The 19,002-nt window shown below is 43.2% G+C and overlaps 1 protein-coding gene across 1 annotated transcript in view; it reads right to left on the minus strand.

The window, feature by feature from the left end:
* Nucleotides 1–4,981: 4,981 nt before the first annotated feature.
* The window catches only part of fat1a (FAT atypical cadherin 1a), a 76,001-nt gene continuing 61,980 nt past the window's right edge, over nt 4,982–19,002 (minus strand). Inside the window, exons 17-30 of the mRNA XM_040023765.1 lie at nt 18,782–18,919; nt 18,440–18,583; nt 16,996–17,193; nt 15,787–16,377; nt 13,927–14,149; nt 13,706–13,837; nt 13,454–13,611; nt 12,300–12,768; nt 11,599–11,752; nt 11,305–11,415; nt 10,513–11,156; nt 9,648–9,785; nt 7,746–7,781; nt 4,982–6,589 (exon numbers count right to left, since the gene is read on the minus strand). Coding sequence (XP_039879699.1) covers nt 5,916–6,589; nt 7,746–7,781; nt 9,648–9,785; nt 10,513–11,156; nt 11,305–11,415; nt 11,599–11,752; nt 12,300–12,768; nt 13,454–13,611; nt 13,706–13,837; nt 13,927–14,149; nt 15,787–16,377; nt 16,996–17,193; nt 18,440–18,583; nt 18,782–18,919 — 3,810 coding nt within the window. The 3' untranslated portion in view covers nt 4,982–5,915. The remainder of the gene's footprint in view (nt 6,590–7,745; nt 7,782–9,647; nt 9,786–10,512; nt 11,157–11,304; nt 11,416–11,598; nt 11,753–12,299; nt 12,769–13,453; nt 13,612–13,705; nt 13,838–13,926; nt 14,150–15,786; nt 16,378–16,995; nt 17,194–18,439; nt 18,584–18,781; nt 18,920–19,002) is intronic.

A 19,002-nucleotide genomic window follows, 5' to 3' on the forward strand; every position in this document is an offset into this window, starting at 1 on the left:
ATGAGCAGGCATTTAGAAGAGAGGAGGACATATCTGCAGGGGAACTGTGTTTTGTTTTGACAGGGATTTTTTTTTTAGGAAACACATTTACTTTTATTAAAATGGCCTTTAAGACGAGTCAGTGGGATCATTCTGTCGTGTGTACCTACTGTTTGAACATTTGATTAGTCTTCAGAGATCATCAGGGGTATGAAGATGACTCAGAGGCACTGGTTGTATTCGGTGCCAAAGGAGCACCTTTGAGTTTTAAATGATCAAATGAACTGAAGCAAGAAAAAAAAGGAATTATTGCTATGTTCTTAAAATGCAATGTCTGGGGAGCTTTTTAACTTTAACAGCACAATTAAAGAAGTTTTTAAAAGGGAGAAAAAAAACAGCGAGGGAACGGGAAGGTGATCAGTGGCGTGGTCTCATCGTCCCAAAACAGAGAAACAGGTTCGAGAGAGCTGTCGTGAGTTGGTTGGGAGAGATGGGGAAGGGTGAAAGGAGAAAGATGAGAGTGGGAGAGAAGTACCACGTGTGGGGGAGGGATAGGGCAGATGCACCCGTGATGAGGACAGGAGGGTGCCAAGAGGACCCCCCCTCTGTACAGACAGGCGTGCACAGACACACACACACACAAACACACACACACACACACACACACTGCTGCCCGAGTCACTCATTTGAGAGAGCTGTCAGCAAAATGAAGGAGAGGAGACATAAGTAATGTAATGAGTGCGGTCTCGACACAGGCCCGGCATGTCTCTGCCGCTTCACTGGTCATCACTACATCCCACAGAGAAACAAGAGTGTTTGCTTTTATCTGCTCTCGTTCCCCCCTCCTCCTCCTCCTCCTCTCAGCCGGTTGCCATGACAACTGTGGAGCTCCACCCAGGAAAGAGATGTGTATGCTGGGAGAAAGAGGATTATTGGGGTCAGTGGTCTCTGCGAGTGTGTGTGTGTGTTTGTCTCTCTCTCTCTCTCTCTCCCTCTCACGCACATTCATACGCAAGCTTTCTCACAGAGTGCGATTGTGCACTTACACATAACAATACAGTGACTGAGTATTTAACAGGAATGAAGCCAGACAATTAGCGTTTTTGTTGTCTGTTGTTTATTTAATTAATCAGCCCCCTGGAGCGAAGTTTTATGGGTTAGTCATTATGTTGTTTTTGTGATTAGCATTGTTATTGAAAAATTTATGGGGGCTGTTTTTGTGGAACTTTTTAATGTTCTGTAATAAACTCGAGGTCAGGGTGATTAAGTGTTGCACTTCTATAAAGTAAAGAAAAAAATATGGAACAGAATGGAAGCTGATGAGAGAGGCTCCCATCATCATCATGTTTGTTACTTTTCTGTATGGGTCAGGTTTTAGCACAGCTAAATCCTACATTTCCCGTAATCCAACAAATGGCATTGATGCATTCGATCCGTCATGCATTACCATTCGGAAAGTGTCTGATTAACAATCATCATCTTGGCAGAGAATAAAGGAAAAGGCAGCCAACATCGAAAGAAGAGCTTTGAAAGTTCTTCCTGGAGAAAGCCTACTTAAGCCTACTTAGAGAAATGAGAAGAAAGCTTGACTAGGAGAGTTAAGGCTGTGTTGAAGAATAAGAGTGGTTTGTCATAGTTGTGCAAACTCTGTTTTTGCCTCATATACCGTATTTCCTGCATCTACTTCTTATTTTCCTGGCAAAAAACAGAAGTGAGTCAAGACTTGTTTACTTGTGAACTGGTTGTGATAAGACCGCCATATAACATGCTTGTAAAGCGTTTACATAGCTGAGTGGTAGTGGTATTTTCTCAGCACCATAACAAAGCTCTAAATCCAGTTTCCTGGTTGCTCTCCAGTGACTGCACAATGGTTTTAACTGGATTTTTTAATTTTTTCACTAGAATGCATCTCACTCTCATATAGGGTGTCGTTTTTAGTACAGTGGGGTGGGGGATAAAACAGCAGTAATTCATACAAATCTTTTTAATGAAAGCAAAGCTGAGTGCACCTCCTAAACTAACAGCAAGGATTCGTGTCGTAGGAACACTGTCAGACACATTTACAGCCCATTCACGCTTCTGTCTAGCCGATGAATGGTTCAATAAGAAATATTGGCAATTAGAACCCAACAGTAGAATGATAGGGACCGAGTCTCTGAGTAGATCAGGCAATTTTGTGTCTGAGAAGAGGACACGGTCTCAGACTTTGATTTCATTTCTCACGAATGACTGGGCAGATTTTCAGGCCCACTTGGGGGCTGTTTTTTTCCCCCCCAGAGTTTCAGGACTGTGCGACATGTTTACACACCACACGAGTAAATGTCAATCCCTTTCTTCCACAATCGCTTCCTGTACAAACACTGAACTGTAATTTGAGTTGTGATTGATGGAAATCTGCTCTTGCTTTCACAAACTTTGATTACACTATTTTAAACTGTTTAATTCCCCCTTACATTATGAATGTCATGACATATGGAACAGGATTATAATGATGTATAATCCTAAAAATGCCAGGTCCAGCTTATTACAAAGCTAATCAAGAACACAGCACAAGGTTAAATACTTCTGTGGACCGAGTGAAAATGTCACTGCTGTAAATGAACTGCTTTTGTCACTTTATTAATAATTATATGATGTTTTTTCTTCATTTTGGATAAAATCACAACTTAATGTAACTGTATTCCAACATCTTTATGTTTCAAGAGGCCTCAACTGAGGTTTGAAGAGCATTTTTAGTCTAATTCTGCACAATGAATACGTACAGTACTCTCATGCACAAGTGGGCTCATCAAACTTGTAAAAGTCTAAACCTGTCCTTAAAGGATGGTGGAGAGTTATCAATGGCAGACTGAGCTGTGAAGGGGAAATCACGCAGGGTGAAAGTTTTCATACAAGCTGATGCCAGTTTGGCTGGTTTGTGTTCCTTCATCCAGCAAGAAGGAACTACTGAGCTCTGCCTGTGGACTGCTTCACTGCTTTTTGGCGTACAAACCATCTTCTTTGCTTCCTGTAGCTTTCATCAATTACTATATGCTGCCATCTTGTGGTTGTCAGCTGATACTACATGCTCAAAGTTGCGCACAAGTGGAAACCCACAAACCTCGAAAACCACCTTTCTCAAAGAACTGCTCACCCGATTCTTCACTAATGAATAATGCATTAATAGGTAAGGAGGTGTTAATTTATTCAACACAAGAAAAACACCTGGTGCTTTTTCCACAGTTAATTGGATTTGTGGAGCATGAGATTAAGGAGCACATGAGCGACTGCTAGGATTTGGGATGCACACCTCTTTAAAAGTTAGGATGCTGTGCGAAAACAGAATGCAATTATTTGTAAATAATTCCAACTGCATTTTTAATATATCCATTACAAAAAATGTTTCAGTCATTGTTGTAAGTGAAATTGCTATAAAGGGGGTTTCATTTAATAATCACTTCATATATAAATACATTTATATTTATATTCATTTAAATATCACACAAGACATTAAAATAACTAGTGATGTTTTAAATTGACCTCACAAAATTACAATAAGAACCCATTTACACTTTAAATCCAGGGTTGTGTATTAATTTGACCTTCATGCCTTTGGATGAGGGCATGTGTAGCTCAACTGGTGGTGTGTAAATTAGCACATTTGCTCAAGTACTCTTTTGAAGCACAGTTTTAATATACTTTAAATATTTCCTGGTTATACTGATTTCTATTGTCCTCCATTATCTTTTCTTACGTCTTGTAAAGCCTTACAGCTGATAGAGGGTGCACTTTGATTAGCTTTGTTTTTAGACTGTATAATGAATCTCAGTATAAGTGTGGTGTTTGCTGTGGTCCTGAGAATAAAGCAAAAAGTGAAGTTTTTCTACAATCAGGCAGGCGCTGCGCAGTGTCACATTGCTCTCATACAAACAGTGTGATTCTGGTGACACGATGTGATTCATAAAGCGATGGCAGAGAAGAGGATGTGTCTTGACAGGAGTCAGCCCATTACAGCCGATGTGGCGTCGCTCTGCTGTCCTCACCGAAGGTCAAAAGGTCATTCTTCCACCACAGGGCCCAGGAGGGAGCACAGTCAATCCTGTGTGAAGTTGTGACCAGGTCAGCACTTTGCAGAGAAAGCCAAACGGTGGGGAAAAAAGCCCCCACAAAGCACAGGCTGCCTGCAGTGACCGGCCAGCGCTGGAGGTATCAGGGTCATGTTATTTTATCAGCCTCATGCGAGGCAGCTGGGGTTTATTGATACAAACAGCTGCTGGGAGACAGGAGGAGGGAGGTGACGCAACGCAGTCAAGAGTTTAAGAAGGCCTAAAGCCAGCTTTTAAGTTTTAGTGTTGGACTGCCTGTGATTATAAGATCAGTTTAATTCATCATTAGTCTGTGAAGAGTTTAACAAATACTCAAGGAGATATTTATTGGATGAAGGAGGAACAATCCATCCTAATATCTAAGGTTCATTCAGTTTGTACCATGTTCAGCCTATTTATATCTATCATTCAGGCCCATTTGTAGCTATAATTTGGATAGTTTCTTAAGACATCTGTAACTTGTATTTTTGTACTTCTTATCTTCTCCTTGTGTCTGTATATACATATATATATATATCTATTTATATATTACCCATTTAAAATTTCCGTCCATCACTAATCCAACCCAGCATCACCGGGGTAAACGCTCCGCTAGCTGTACTAGCTCTCACGAGACCAAGAAAATCATCAAGTGTGCACGGCACACAAATGTAATCATGATTGCCTAAAAAAGTTGCAAAAAAATTGATTTGAATGATTGATGACCAGAACTGTTTCAGATTAATTTTTCTGCTGAGTGATCGTTTAAGTTTTGTTTGAAATCATCCATCCAAACAACTAAGATATAAAGTGTAGAGCGGTTTGTAAGATTTCCCCTTTCCAAATACATTTATATCCCCAGTACTGTAACAGAGTGATGCATCGTACAGTTATCTTGTAAACACGCTGAGAAAATAAGGCAGACGCAGACATCAGAGTATTTTTTAGGAATAATTTATTGCCAGTAGGAAAGCGTGAGCTTGTGGCAGTATTCAATAAAAACCTTAACAAGACCATAGCATTGCTCAGACACACACAGACACCTGAAAAAGTCATGTGTCCATGGATAACTCTGCACTATAAATATATTGGGTCCCATTTTCTTGGTGGAAAAATAAAGAGGTTCCAAAGTCAAAATGTACAAACAAACAAATAAAAAATAAACAACACAAGAATATGCAGTCGTTCATTGAAGACCCTTTTTGAAATGAGCAAGAGACAACAAACTTTACGAGTACACTGTGTTCAGAAAAGTCACGCTCTTCTCTTTATCTCTCTTTTTAAACACTTCTTTTTTTTCTTAATGAATGTACGCACAGTAAGGCTGATAATGTCACACCATTTAACTTTTTTTGTTGAAAATAAAAGCATAGAATATCTACAAAACCTAGTAAACTTTGAAATCAAAACTGTACATTTAAATTTACACTGAAAATGAAGACTTGTATAAAAACATCTTGCTTGGTTTTGTTTATAGAAACAAAGACATTTACTTTCTTTTTTTTTTGTCGTGATGTTTTTCCTGTTGCACGTTGAGATGTCGATCCTTTGCACAATCCACTTCCTGTGTATGATGGCAGCTACTTAAAGCGAGGGGGGGGGGGCTGGCCTGGGCTGAGCAGATGCAAAGCGGCTACAGAGAGTTTCCTATAACTTCTTCAGATCTTCTCAGCTGAACGGCCTTCTCAGCCGGTCTCAACAAACCCCTGTGTTTATGTGTCAGTGTGTGTGTGTGTGTGTGTGTGTGTGTGTGTGTGTGTGTGTGTGTGTGTGTGTGTGGGTCCAGATTCTGTGCGTGTTTAGTGTCTGTGGTGGTCAGGGGCAAACATAAGGTGTAGCTGTGGGTTTAGGCACTTTTGTTTGGATCCAGTGTCAGACTTCAGTGTGCTGCTGGGAGTCCAGCGCCGGGATGGACAGCCGCTCAAAGTGGCCCTCGTCACCGCTCTCGTAGTCGCTTATCATCACCTCGGACTCCTCGCAGCACGCCGACATGTCCGAGCAAGAGGCTGTGGACGTGTACAGAGACATGGACATGTTGTCCAGAGCAGAGGAGTCAAAGTCCCGACTGCAACCTAAAGGGTAGCCTCCTCTGTAACCGCTGTTACCCAAGGTGGAGGCTGGGGTGGCGGAGGCTGAAGTGGTGCCCAGGCCCTCGGTATCGCCGCCGTCGCTTGGGAAGGAGTGCTGCGGCAGGTACTGGTTAAGGCTGTAAAGCTCGGGCAGGGCCGGGCGCTGGCGGATGGCGCCTGAGCTGCCCGGACCGGTCATAGGCAGGTCCAAGTCTCTGCCGAGGGGCCGCAGGGTGTCGCAGCGGTCGCTGTACTCTGGCAATGGTGGCGGCGGGAGGTCGTCGTTTACAGGGAAGTCCTCTGGCGGCGGAGGGAAATCGCTCTCAATGTCAAAGCCGCCGGGATAATAGTCGGTGTCGATGGCACTCGGGTCGCTGTACAGAGGGGCGGGTGACTCCACAACCTCATACTGTGGAAACTCCTGGATTCCAGGAAGTTGAACACTTGGCATCCAATCAGATGTGTCCCAGTGATATCCTGTTTGAGGAGGAGAGACCACAGCACACACATTATATCACTGCTCTCTCGCAAAAGCTGCACAGATGCTCTCAGGTTAATGTTAAAAACCCACACCATGCAGGAGGAACACAGGTCAAAGTCACGCACCACAATGAGCTTAAACAAACTGCACAACGCTCTGTGATCAGACACACACAGCAGACATGATTCACAAGTTAACAGACACAATAAAATACACAACAAAAATAGTCTGTCTCCCTGTGTTTTTGTTTAGTTATCTTTTGTTATAAGATTATAATGCGATTTCTTTTTCTTCCTTTACAACTTTAAACTGTTGCTGGTGAGTCATCCTGATCTCAGGGATGCGTGCATACATTTATCTAATCAAAGATCACTGAGGGCAATGAACTAGCTCCAAGTGGCCAGGAGGGCATTATCACTGTGTCATGGGTGTATAACTGAAAGCAGCAAAATACAGAGCTGAACATAAAAATGAAGCCAATGTGGAAGTGCCTAAAAACCTGCATCCCCTCCGAAGGCCGTCTGAAGTGTACGGGAGGATGGTGTTCTGACTCCATTATTTGTTTTCAGTTGAATCTGGATGACATCACCGAGGGTACAGCCATCTTTTCGCCTGTCTATGGGAGCGATTCCCAAAGAGTCAGCCCTGCTTCTGAGCATTTCTATTAAATCTTGTAATTAAATTAAAAGATATGATTTAAATAATCCTAATTATTACGACTCGCCCACATATACATTACAGCCCCAAGTCTCAAGTCCGACTGTGTGATTTTCCTCTTATTTCAAAGCTAAAAATAAACCTGTTTTAAAACAGATGCCATGGCTTTCAGAAAGCTCACACAACAGTAACACAGACAGACAAACATAAAAAACTGTGAATAATTCCAGTTAGTTACTGAGCAACACTTTTGATCATATAACATATACTCATGTATGTCATGCAAAGGATTTTTTCAGGGGGGTTGAAGGAGTAGAAACATATATATAACCTTACAATGCAAACAATAACACCTTATCAGGCCACAAAGCTTCAGAGCCACGTTAGAGAGGAGGTTAAACTCTCCTCATTAGGGTTCAGGGTTAGTGGTTAAACTGCAGAGGATGGGATCAGGGCAACACCAGGCAAGCAAAGAAGAAAAAAAACACAAGTCACCTCTCGGGTTCTTGAGATCATGAGCCAAAAAAGACTCTTTACATGAGGCGAGAAGGGGGAGAAAAAGAGAAAGAACAAGTCGCATTAAAATCTACGTGGAAAGAACATCGGCCTTGGAACATGAATGAAATGAGGACAACGAACACTGAAGGGCAAATAATGACTGAGGCAGTGACAGTTCAGTGAGTGCACAACAGCTCTGCCATTTTCTTAGACCGACTTCTCGAGGTGCACAAGAGCTCAGCGCTGAATCGAGGACGCAACACTTGAGCTGCTTGTTTAATTTGATTTGTGCATATCTTTTTAATTAGTTTCTGAATCACAAAAAAAGGAGACGTTCTAGTCGGTGAGGTTTTGTCAGTGGAAGATAATGGCAGCTCTAACAGCCTACACTTCACATCCCAACACAGAGGACAAAAACCAGCGGCAGATGGAAGCTGGAAGAGTACCTTCTCCTTCCACCGTGTCAACAGCAGAGTTGACAAGGTGGATAACTGTCACAATGGAGGCTTGTGAGAGGCAGGGGAGAGGGGGGAGAGTGGGTGGAAGAGATCTTAGCATTAGTACAAACGCTCTTTATCATTTATCAAAGACAAATAAAAACACATATGGAATGCACAGTGGTGGGAGAGAGGCCAACACAAGCAACACGTCCCACAAACGTCGTCCTCGTTTGCTTTTTTATGCATTGATGCTGAATGTTTGGGGGAATGAGGGCGGTGTTAATGGTTCGGCACAGCACAATGGTGGGAATAGAGCGATGGTAGTGGTGCTGTTTGTGTGTAGTGGGGGAGAGGATAGGAGGGTCTAGTTTTGTTTGTGCAGGATAACACACAACAACAACAACAAACTGAGATGCTACTGGGTGCCACTGACAGTACAGATGGAAGAATCAGTGAAATTCCCCAGAGATCGAAACCCATTTCCAGCTAAGAGAGAAAGCCAAATGTGTGTGCGTGTGGAAAACACTCACACACATTCAGCAGGAAAGCAGAAATTACCTATTTTGCACACGCTCCGTTTCTAATTCAAATTTGGATTTGCTGTCACTTTCGAAGGCGCGGATGAAGGGTTTGATGACTTATGAGCAGCACAGTGCCCGCCGTGATATCTAAGCGATGATGAAAAGTAATTAAGTACGACATGGGAAAGAAATGGGAGAACATAAAATGTGCTTGTATACCCTTTTGATATGTTCCTTGATGTTTGCTTGAAACATCCGTTTGGAGCTATTTTTGGAAAATATGAGGAAACAAAAAAGGAGGGACAAAAAGGCATGCTTGTAAATAAAAAATAAAATAAAACAAAGAGCAGATGTGTGAACAAACAGAATATAACTGCCGTTTAAGTAAGTCATCAAACTCCTTTTGAAGCTAAACACAGGTGAACTCGGGGCCAGAAGAACAGGAAACAAGGTCAAATTTGTATTTATTTTTGTGTGTGTGAATAATCCCCAGAGAATAGCACAACACGAGTTGCAGTGATTGCTTCTGTCTGTACCGGTAGTGATCGAGGACTTACAGGCCGGAACCCCTATTTAAAACCTTGTTCTGGATCTGTGGACTGATTTGATCCATATGGGAGCTGAAGCCCCGCAGCAAAAAAGAAAGAGAAAAAACAAAAACAAAAGAAACAGGACAAATGACCCTTAGAGCCACTACTGGGCCATCCATTCTGTACATGCAGAGAGAAAAGTGTTAGCGCTCAAATCAACAAGACAAAGGCAAATGTTGCAAAATCCTGCAGGCCGATCAGAGAAAAGGAACAAAAAGCAACAAAAGAAAACCAAAACAATGCATCTCATAGATTCATGTGCCAGAAACGTTCAAACTGCGCTGTTTTGTTAGTTTTTCTTTTTTTTTCTAAATGCTACAGAGGAGCAAATTAAACATGGCAGCATACCGTTATCATCACAAGACTCAGACTGGAAGGAGCTGAGGGACTGGACCTCAGACATGCTGCCTCTGGTGTTGTAGGGGTGAGAGGCACTGTCCTCCACAGGCTTCTTGGTCAGGCACGGATCCAAATCCACAACTTTAGCTGGAACAGAAGGCGCAGTATGATCTTAGTCACACATTTTAAATATAGAACATGCCCCTGGCACATTTTTGTTGTTGTTTGTTGTTCTTGTTGTGTGTTTGAGTCTGGACCTGCTGGAGGTTTCTTACTGTGAAAAGAGAGTTTTTCCTTCTCGCTCAAGTTTTACACTGAATATAGTAAGTGCAGTTTTAAAAGAATCAAACTAATGACTTTATAATATTTATACTTTATACTTTATAATAAGTAGTTTGGATTTCCAAAAATAACTTTGTGCTCATATACACTGGCCTTTATGCTTTTTGCCAGAAGGATTTTTATAGTTTTACAGATATTTGATAAAAATTGTTTACTTGGCAGTGCACCAGTGCTGAATGCTCTGCTAGTGTATTTAACACAAGCTGATGAATTCATGAGAATCCAGATATCGGGGTTTTTTCCACAGACGTCCAGTTTCACATGCATCTACAGACAGTCAGCGATGCAGTCACATGAGTGAAAATAGCCAGTGCTGACTGGAACATGTGCGGCAGCTTTATACAAAGTCAAATATCACCATTTAGACGTTAAGTGACCAAGTCTAGTTTACTTTTACTACTCAACAACTCTGGAGACTTAAGGAATCAGAAACTTGCTAAATAACCCATGTTTTAAGCATAATGAGACACTAATCATACTCATTTGAAGCTCAGTGCAACTCCTGGGAAAAAACAGCTGGAATCAAACTTACCATCGTAATCATAATCCCAGTTTGGCTTCTGGATGGAGTCGCTGTCTGAGACAGAGTTGGATGGAGGGGGAGGAGGGAGATTGGGCGCTACGCTGCACACGGCCACGGTTTTGCGGTGCCCGTGCACAGAATCTGGGTTGAAGGTGCTGAATTCGGGATGCTCTGGTATGGTGGAGCCCTCGAATGAATTCCTATCCAAGTTATTTCTTGAGTCACTTGGAATACTGGGAGTGTAGGAGATAGGCCGCACGGGCACCTGAGGAGGGATGTCTGAGTAGATGTTTTTGTTGAATTTGGCATCGAAGTAAGGTCTCTGGAGGAAGGAGTGAGGCATGTTCGAACCTCCAGGATGTTTGTCGTCATCTTCGCTCTTTGACCTTCTGCGGCAGGCCTTCTTGCGGATGATAATAAAGAGGAGGACCAGTATGAAGATACTAGACACAAAGACAACAATGCCTATCACCTCCTCCAAACCGATGTTCCAGGAGTTGGAGACCAAATTATTGCTGTGAACGTCCTGGAGTTCACACACTGCTCCACTGAAACCCTGCGAGCAGTTGCACTTATATGAGCCGTATGTATTCTGGCACTGTCCTCCGTTGGCACACGGGTTCTTGATGCACTCATCAACATCACTCAGGCACCTGGACAACATGTATGAATTTCAACTGAGGTTTGTTTGTGGGCAAAAAAGACGCTTTTTCTAACAGTTGTTGCAAAACATAAGATCTACCTACTAGGAGAATTCAAATAACTGGTGTTACTGCTTATTTGAGCTCCACACTGACATACCTGTCTCCCTGGAAGCCTGCTTCACACTCACATACGGGACCATCCAAGCTGTCGATACACTTTCCGCTGTTTTTACAAGGGTTGTCTCTGCAGTACGGCCCCAACTGGCACCTGCATTCACAACAAGATTACTCCTGCATGAAGCCTCAAATTCCAAATTAGATGTGCACAAATCCTACAGTAACAACTAATAGTAAAATTGCATTAGCTGATGTGAAGCAAGCCAGTAACATCATCCCGTATGTTGCGCACAATATTCATATTATCAAGATTAAACATAAAACAGTGCAGTACCTCGGTCCTGAGTACTGCCCTCTGCACTGGCAGTAGAATTCACCTCCTCGGGTCACACAGGTGCCACCATACAGGCAGGGGTTGGAGGCACAAGGACTTATGGGGATCTCACAGTGTGTGCCCATGAACGAAGTGGGGCATTTGCAGAAGTAGCCTGAAGAGTTTAGAAAAACAGGCCAATGAGCAAAATAACAAGTGGCGTGAACCAACTGACGGTTTTTGTCATCATAAATCTATTTCTTTTTTCTAAAATAGGCTGGTGTGATTTTAAAACATCCTGCAGATGTTTTACCAAAAGCCTTCTGGTAATGGCAAGACTGTAATTATGCCCCTGAACCACTGGCAGGTTTTTAATGTGAAACAGATGCAGAAGTGTTGAATCCACATCAACAGGCGTACATCAGAATGAAGCGTTTACACTACAACATGATTTTAGTATTTAGTAGATTTTTCCTTATTAAGCAGAGAACATCTGAATTAGGACAGGTAACAGACCTAACAGCTGCTCCAGATTAAAATCACGGTTCGCCTCTTAATTTGAAAATCTGTGCTATTCCTTAGATGCCGGTAAATGGAATTTAATATGTCTGAAAGGCAGCGATACATAATCAGATAAACTTCTCAATGAAAACCAGACTCAAGGAAATGCACAAGGACTGGAAAATAAGTGAGTGCAATGAGCCAAGCAGGACTCCACCTACCTCCATTAGGCAGCGAGGTGCAGCTCCCTCCGTTAGTGCAGGGGTTGCTAGAACAGCTCTCGGCAGGTGCGAGCGCGCAGCCTGGAGCCACGTCCACGATGTCCTCCAGCACAGCATGTGCCCAGCGAGCCCTTGTGTTCAGAGGCAGCTCCTGGCCATTCAGGGTGATGGCCTCCATGCAGCCACGCAGCCCGTTGGTGACAGGCAGGCTGCGTCCGTGGCGAGGGGAGGCGTGCTGGCGTACATGACCCCCAAAGTAAATGCTGTTGTCAAGATTGAGGGTCCGCAGAGTGCCCGGGGCTGTGCCCGAGGCAGCGTGCACCCGGTCCAGCACGAGTTTAGCATAATTACCGTCCACCTCCAGGGAAACGGAGTGCCACTCGCCATCGCTAACCTGAGCGCTGTGGACCGACACCAGCCCGGGACCGCTGCCACAGTCAAACTTGTATTGCAGACGGCCGTTCACGATCTGTTTCAGGGACAGAAAATACAGCTTTAGAATATGCTACACATCCTGCACATATCACACCAGGTCATTCATCTCAACACTGAGAATCAAAAGCCACTGAGTCACTGTTTTAAATCAGTTTTTCACACAGGACACTTCCACTTTACTGGCTTTCGAAGAGCTTTACAGAAAAACAACAGCTTTATAAAACAATTAAACTTCTGCTCAAGCCTCTGAAAAAAAAACAAAAAAAACAGCTCGCAGCCTGTTAAACTAAATCTGTGTCTAAGCCAGCCCAGTTCTTCCTCTGAAGTCTGGCATGTTGACGGCTATACCAGACAGACTCGAAAAAGGAATGTGTGGAAAACTGCTTTCTGTTTCCCTCCCACTACTAAAATAGCTCTTGTGTGTGTTTTTCAACCCACCACCACATTCCCATAGTCCCTCATGTGAAAGAAGCTTTCTTGAACCCTTCAGCATACTTGGTTGGTACACATGGCTGGCTGGTCTCGAGAGAAGTCGGGTCAGTCATGGGTTTTTTAGACCCTTCTGATATGGAAATGCTGAGCAGTAATACAGAGATGGGCTAAGAAATGCAAAGGCTTATTCAAGATAAGCAAGGTTTTCCATTCAGTTTTAAAAATGACAGAAGGGGGAAAAACACCCGTGAGTGAAATATGGGGCTGGAAAATAGGTTTGCACACACCTCAAGGATGCTGTAGTCTGTGCCTTTAGCATACATGACGGTAGCGTGGCTGGAGAAAGTTCGGAGTCGCAAGGATAGCTTCATCAGCTCCTTGTTCTCATTCTCCATCAGATGGTATTTCACATAACCATTTCCACTGAATGTGAGCGAGTGGCCATCTGGCACAGGATGAACAAATGTACAAGTAAGACATAACAGCAGTGTAAAGGCAGAAAATGTTAGACAGAATATCCAAATCACAGATAGTCTTACCGGAGCATTTGCCTTTTTTGCCTTCAGGACACACACAACTGTACTCAGTGTCTCTGGGATCTGCCACACACTCCATACCCTCAGGACAGGGGTTGTTCTCACACAGGTTGTTCAACACGGGGCATCTGCCACCTAAATGCCAAAATAGCACAGGTGAGATTAGGAAATCTACCAAACCATATATGCGCAAATATGTAGGTGCATGAGGTGTAATCAGGAACCTTCGCACTGGCAGGTCGCGGTTCTCTGGTATCGTGGGGTGACGAAGCTGAGGCGGGCCGTGCTGTAAGTGGACATGGCGTTTTTATCCAGGGAGATGACCTCATCACAGAAGTGTAATGGACAGTCCAGGCCCGCGCACAGCTTCTGTGCCACCCGCACGATGCGGATGCCCGTCATCTCCTCAATCACAGCCGCAGAGGAGTTCAGCTTCCGGAAGACAACCTGAGGAAAATTGGAAAAAACAAAACACTCGATAAACTGTTTAAATGAGTGCTCTAATTATTCACTAGTCAATGGAAAATTAATCAGTTCTGATATGTGATTAATAGCTGAAGTCATTTAACCCTTTAAGACCTACCATAGAACCAAGTCCGCCAGAGCTTATATTATATTTTTACATGTTGTGGAGCCATTTTTGGGAGCATTTCAAGTTGATATACATCAATACAACCATTATAGCCCAAATTTTAATAATATGTCTGCATTAAGTGCATAGTAATTACATAAATTGCAAAAAAGTGCAATAAACTACAAAAAAATTGAAAATTGTTTTTGTTTTTTTAACATATATTTCTAGTTAGAGAAATTTAAGAGGCTTATCCCTCAAAACTGTAAATACAAAAAAGTTGCACAAAATAGTTTCCCACCGCAGGAAATTTATTTTGAGTGTCTTCATAGTTTTATTTTTTAAATACACCAATTTTTATATACTGCAGGAAAAACGAAAATAAATCTTATAGTGCAAATTTGCAAAAAAACAGCATATGCATCAAAATAAACCATTTCCAGCAGTGCAATATGAGTCCTAAGCATCCCAGAAACGACGCATAAAGTCATAAAGTCAAACATAACCTTTAAAAACACCAGTATATGCTTGTATAGGCCCTGAAGGCAAAAAACTACATTTTCCGCGAAAATGATGTCACTTCCGGTTTCGGGCAGGTCATGGCGGACATGCGATAGTTCGCGCTGACGTCTATTCCAACGTAGGAAGTGTTATGAACAGCTGATTGGATCGGCAAAGCGTGTTTCTGGAATATTATGTTTTTGTTGCTGCAAGCGCTTTTTATGCAGTTTTTGCAAAGCTATATGTGGAAGGAAACCGTGACCGAGGACAAGCTGATGGCATAAGATGTAAGTACAACTCCTCCGGTTTCATATGCAAAAAAAATTATTGCACTAGCTTACGTGGTTGCAGTGATTTAAAAATATTTACACAAAATGGAGCGTGCCCGCTCGAACCGGCTTTAAAGGGTTAAAGGTCGGGGCTGAACTTGTGACTAATCAACTGCCTAATTGGCAACATTAATTAGCAAAAAAATGTTAGTCATTTTTAAAACAAGTCACAGTTAGTTGAAACTTCTCAAAGAGCTGTTTGAAAGAAAGGCGTGTTTGATCATTAATTCTCACTGTAAAAGAAGAACCCAAAAGCTTCGAGTACAACGGACTTGACCTGACGAAATACTGAATTTCTGGATTCTTGAGTCAGTCTTTCAAAAGTAGCACAACATTCTTGAAAGCTCAATCAGCCCTTTTGATCCCAATAACTTACACAGTGTTTAAACTTGAGCATTGCATTCATCAAGATCTAATGTGTCGATCTAGAAGTCCCTTTTTTTAATATCATTTGGATTCGGTTTCAAGTAGTAGCGCCTTTTTAGAGTAACCATTTTGACACGAAACAGTATGTAAACACAGGTGTTACCTGTCACTTGTACCTCATTAATGGTATCACCTGTGTTTACCTCCCATTCTGTGTCAACATGGCCGCAATGGAAAAAAAATCTATCGAGCCGAGGGCATATATGACAGATTAACTGTTATCGGTGCAAATATGTTAAACTACTTCCTAGTCTTACCTCCTGAGATTGATAGGGACTGCCAGCTCTCTCTAGAGTCAACAGAACATCCAGATCTCCTTGCTCAGAAGGCTGCAGGCTGACTAACTGAACCTCGCTCCTCCTAACTCCGGCAATGTTTCTCAACGCTCGCTGGAAGTTGCGCCAGTAGTCCCCAATAAACTCCTCGGGCGCGATATTCGCAAAGCGCACATCGATGGAGTTATCCAAGGCCTGACGAGCTGCTTGTCTGACATGCACGGTGACGTCAGCCGGCGTGGTGAAGCGTCCGTCAGTCACCGTCACGTTAAGAGGGTAGTGCCCCACATCGAGAGGACCCAGGGCGATAATTTTGCCGTCGGAGGGCGACACAGAAAACAAGCCGCTGCTCTCATCCGAGGAGGATGAAGGAGCGAGGCTGTAGGTGAGAGTGTCGTAGATGTCTTGGTCGGTGGCGTGAATCTTGCCCAGGACTCCTCCGGGGTATTCATCGCCGGCGGTCGACACAAAAATGTCGAGAGGAAGAACGGCGGGAGGGTAGACGCTTTCTTCAATTATACGCACGCTGATGAAGGTGGTGGACAAGAGCTGTGGCTTGCCACTGTCTGACACCTGAGTATGAGAAAGAAAAAAACAGCGAGAGCATCCGAGTTTAATCTTTATTCCAACAGCAGAGGGCAATCAAGCTCTTGTGCTGCTCACATCCCTAATCTCACTGCATCTCCATACTGTAGGTGTAACCCATTTTAAAGCCATCAACATCATACATTTTAGCATTCACACTTTCACAGAGATGGTCATCAGCTCTGTGAGAGAAAAACAACGATGACTCACATCTGAGTGTGCATCTTGTGTGTAACAAGACATCACACATTTCATGTCCTTTCTGCCCACACATTTCTTCTCTGTTCCTTCCTCTGAAGTGACACGTGATCGAGCTAAATCAAAAAAAAAATCTCTTATTTGAGCTTCTCCTGTGAGATGCACTCTGATGCTGCTGCCTTATGCACCTTACACCACCCTATAAAAGCTGAATTTAGAATACATTTAGAAGCTTTAAAGGAAGGAGATGCAGGGTGGAGCACTGAGTAGTTGGCAAAATGTGGGAGCGTGACAGTAAAGGTACAGAGAGGAAAAAGAGAGAAGACAGATAGATCAGATTGTTGTGGCTCGATGGTTAAATCGATACAACCTCTCAACTCCGGTTTCTCCTTGGACTCCTCGACTCACCTGTGCTTGCAGTAGGTAGTTTTCTTTATGTTTTCTATTCAGCACCCCCATGGCCACTAGAGCTCCCTGCTGATTGATGTGGAAAACGTCGCCGTCGTTCCCAGCGACGATGGCAAACGTGAAAGGTGGCCCGTTGTGAGAAGCGTCCCGATCGGTTACAGTGAGCTGAAGAACACTCGTGCCTGTTGGACGGTTCTCCTGTGGGAAGCAGCAGAGGTGTGTTTAACACTGTGCTGAGAAGACGTGGTTATGGCGAAGCTGTGATGTTTAACTTCAAACGTGTTAGATATTTGCTCAGAAAACGCAACTGTGCTGCAACACTGAAGCTGACTCGGCGTCCATAAATCCTTCTGACCGCCTTCACAAAGTCAAAACTTGTATCTGAAAAATGCTTTTGGTTTACAGCCAAACAGTTCCCATCAACCTCAGCTCCAAAGCCACCAGCTAACTTTCGCAGCTGTGGCGATAAACATTTTAAACATTACACTATACATGCTAGCGTTTAGCTCCAAGTACTGCTGGGCTTAACTAAAGATTTGAGGCTGTAGACGCTTAGCTCTATTTTTATTTATCTGGCAATCGTCCCGGTCTAAGAGCCTGTCCACAAACTTGCGGGTAGGCTTCTCATGAGTAACAATAAAAAGGAAGATGACAGTTTTATAGGCAGAATTCTTGTTTTCTGTCCTTGAATGAGCTTCAAATCTGTCTTTCTGTTGACTCTTTCAAGCCCTGAGTGAAAACTAGACTTTTTCTTCTTGAGGGAAAAAAATGGGCAAAAAACTACGGATCTTTTCATGGTTCGTACAGTATCTGCACACTAGGTTTTTTTTTCTTGTTCTGTTTTTGTGGGATTTTGTAGCATACTTTGATCAAGGCTCCGGTGTAAGTGAAATAAAGACAGTCAGAAGGCAAAACAATGTTCTATCCTGAAGTGCTTGATCTGTTTGGAATATATATTTTGCCTCTTCATGATATCTCCCAAATTTATCTTTTTTAGGCTTCTAAATAGAGAGAAAAACTGGAAATGAGTCTTCTTTTCCCCTGTCTCTTGAATCTTCTCCTTTTTAATCTCAAAAACTGAATTACAGGCACCTCCCTCAGTTCAGTCAGTCATGCTTTATTAGCTTAGTATCTTCCATATTCCCACTGTCCATCACTCCTCCCTTTCTTCCATCCCCATCTGCCAGTTTATACTTAAAATGCAGCCTGTGTCTTTCAATTCCCTCACCCTCCTCTTTATCCCCCTCCTCACCTCTGTTCTTGCTCCATCCTCCAACTTGCTTCTTGACATTCTAGTCGTGCAGTCTTCTATTATTACTCCCTGTTAATCCCTCTCTCTGTGTCCACTGCACCCCTCTTCCCCTCCCACCATGCCTCCTCCTCCTCTTTTTCTTCCTTTCCAACTCTAATCAGTTATCCGCATTGACCCCTTTCCCCCTCTCACCTGGATGATGAGGCTGTAGTTGGCCTGGGAGAAAAGGGGAGGGTTATCGTTGATGTCGGAGATGTCAATGTTGATCATGGCGCTGCTGGAAAGAGGGGGTGCCCCGTTGTCTGAGGCTACCACTGTTAGAGTATACCCCGATGTCTGAGAGAAAGAAAGAGAGGGAGAATTACCATAGACAGACGAAGCTGCTTTTGCATGCAATAAAGCAGAAATCAGTAAACAAGCTTCCCTATTAGACCTGACATGACTTTTGATTGGATTCTGCATAGACTGCAATTAGTTCCTAGGTGGATTAAACTGTGTAAGAACAGTCAGCATTGTATCTGCGGTTTCTCTTACTCTCTCTCTGTCCAGCTGGCGAGCAACTTTAAGCTCCCCTCTGACCGGATCAATGGTGAATGGGCTGCCTTGGTTACCGGCCACAATGGAGTACCGCACGTGGTTGTGTGAAGGCCCGTCAAAATCCTCAGCCATCACCTTTGAATCAATCAAACATGAACACCACAATCGATCAATCAACAGCCCTTGAAAAGAGGCTGCTTGTCCATGTTATTCTAACA

The sequence above is a fragment of the Simochromis diagramma genome, unplaced genomic scaffold, assembly GCF_900408965.1.
Source record: "Simochromis diagramma unplaced genomic scaffold, fSimDia1.1 OVJJ01000302.1, whole genome shotgun sequence".
Lineage (NCBI taxonomy): Eukaryota > Metazoa > Chordata > Actinopteri > Cichliformes > Cichlidae > Simochromis > Simochromis diagramma.